We start from the raw sequence: 2,202 nt of genomic DNA, 5'->3' as shown, positions 1-2,202 counted from the left end.
CCCAAAATTCTCCATTGTTATTAATGGTAAAAGAACAGAATGGATTAATGCTCAATGTGGTTTCAGGCAAGGGTGTCCGTTATCACCTAGCCTTTTCATTTTATGTTCAAATCTCCTCTCTAAAGCTTTTAGCGAGTATAAAGAACAGTTGGGAATGAAACTGGCTACGAATACTGAGAAGATCACCCACTTACTGTATGCTGATGCCGTTCTGGTAATGGAAAAAGCTTTCAGTAGGAATGCAAGAATTTTGAAGAAAATTTTCAAAACATACTGCAGATGGACAGGTCAGGCGGTTAATTTACAGAAGTCCATGGTTATCTTTGGTAACGTTGTGTCCAAGAATAGAAGAAGAAAGATAAACAAAATTTTGGAATTTAAGGAAGTCAAAGAGTTACACTACTTGGGGTATTAAAATGGTTCACAGAAGATTAAAAGCTGAAGATTATAATAGCACCATGGAGAAAGCAATGAACAAGCTAAATTCTTAGGGAGCTAGATGGCTATCTCTAGCTGGTAGAATTCTTCTAGTTAAAATGGCTTATTCGAGTTTGATTAACTATCAGGTGACACACTCCCTTATTCTTAAGAGTATTTTATTAAAAATTGACAAAATCTGTAAGAGCTTCTTGTGGCACAAAGAAAATGGGAAGCAAGGGGTACATTATATTGCTTGGGAAACTCTTTGCCTACCTACAAGCTTAGGGGGCTTTGGCATTCATGGAGCTGCGGCAAGTCACAGACCGTTAAGGTCGAGAATGGCTTGTATGTTCCTACAGAATAAGGAATCTCTCCTCCATAAATTTCTATTCAAAAAATTTGAAGCAATAAGATGGGAAGATAAAGTGAAGAGAGCTGCTTCTACGGCCTGGAAATTAATTAAAGATGGAATTGAACATCTAAAACCAATTGTTAGATGGCAGATTAACAATGGTCTAAGTATCAACATAAATTCCGATATTTGAATACTTGATAGAAGCATTAACAAATGGTCGGCATTGTGTAATACGATGGATATTGAGGATAAGAAAGTTTCTTTTCTTATGAATGAAGATGGGAGCAGGAATTCAGGAAAATTAACTGAATTGTTTTCAGAGGATATGGTAAAGCTAATACGGCAAATGGAGAAGGGATAAAATGATGCTGAAGATAAATTAGAACTTATTCAATCCAATACAGGTAAAACGGTTTCGGCATTAAGCACTGAGGCTATCTGGTTTCAGAAGGAAAGTAAGTATACCAAGCACATTTGGTTGAAGAAGTTGAAATTAGATCAGAAGGTCTACTTGTTATGGTGGAGAACATTGAACGGAGATTTACCAACAATGGAGTGGCTTTGTCACAGGAAATTATCTGATTCTAAAGAATGTCCAAGAGATTGTCATGAGAATGAAAACACAGAGCACGTTATTGTAAAGTGTAAAAGGCTGAAGGCTTTATTACAGGAATTGAGAAGAAGTGGGTTCAATGTTCCTGAATTTCATAACATGGAGGAGTGCAATAAGGATTTAGAGCAGAATTCTGGAAAAGGTCTTGTGAAGATTTTTGCTGTGGCAGTTTTCTGTAGCTGGAAATCTAGGAATTTGACAAAGCATGGCAATGCTGAAATTCCTTTAGCATATGCGGTAGCTGAAATTATATCTCATTCTTCTCATCTCCATTCTGATCCAATTGAAAAGAACTGGCACACCAACCAGCATTTGCTGTCCAAATCTTGGTGTCCCCCTCCTCACGGTTGGATTAAGTTGAATGTTGATGCTACTCTATCGGTTAACAACATGGCAGGTATTGCTGGAGTTCTTAGGGACTACAATGAAAGATTGCTATGTGCTTATGGTAAAAAGCTAATTCATTGGGATATTGCTCACTTGGAATTCAAAGCTATTATGTCTTTTGGAAACTACATTCAAAATTGGTTTTATGAATACAATGGAATAATCATTGAAGGAGACAATGTAAATATCATGAAGATGATTCAAGATTCAATCAACTTGAAGACCAACAAAGGTACCAAACCGGACCTTTCTTTCTTACAAGTTTTCAATAAAGTTGTTTTTCTTTTTGCTAATAGAGAATGTAATAGATCGGCAGATTTTTGTGCCAAGTATGTTTTGTTAGGAGATTTTTGTGCCAAGTATGCTTTGTTAGGAGATTTTTTTTTGGGCTTCCTTTATTGAATCCAATCTTCCTACAAGTTTCGTA

The 2,202-nt window shown here is 36.3% G+C and overlaps 1 protein-coding gene across 1 annotated transcript; it reads left to right on the top strand.

Moving 5' to 3' along the window:
* Positions 1-154: 154 nt before the first annotated feature.
* On the top strand, positions 155-2,134 carry LOC110114824 (the record flags this gene model as incomplete). The annotated part of the gene is made up of 2 exons (XM_020847840.1): positions 155-326; positions 1,180-2,134. Coding segments are annotated over exons 1-2 (1,127 nt in total), but the record flags the coding sequence as incomplete, so codon positions are not given.
* Between the last annotated feature and the right edge of the window lie 68 nt (positions 2,135-2,202).

The sequence above is a fragment of the Dendrobium catenatum genome, unplaced genomic scaffold (assembly GCF_001605985.2).
Source record: "Dendrobium catenatum unplaced genomic scaffold, ASM160598v2 original_scaffold_195693, whole genome shotgun sequence".
Lineage (NCBI taxonomy): Eukaryota > Viridiplantae > Streptophyta > Magnoliopsida > Asparagales > Orchidaceae > Dendrobium > Dendrobium catenatum.
This window is presented reverse-complemented; position numbering and strand designations above follow the sequence as displayed.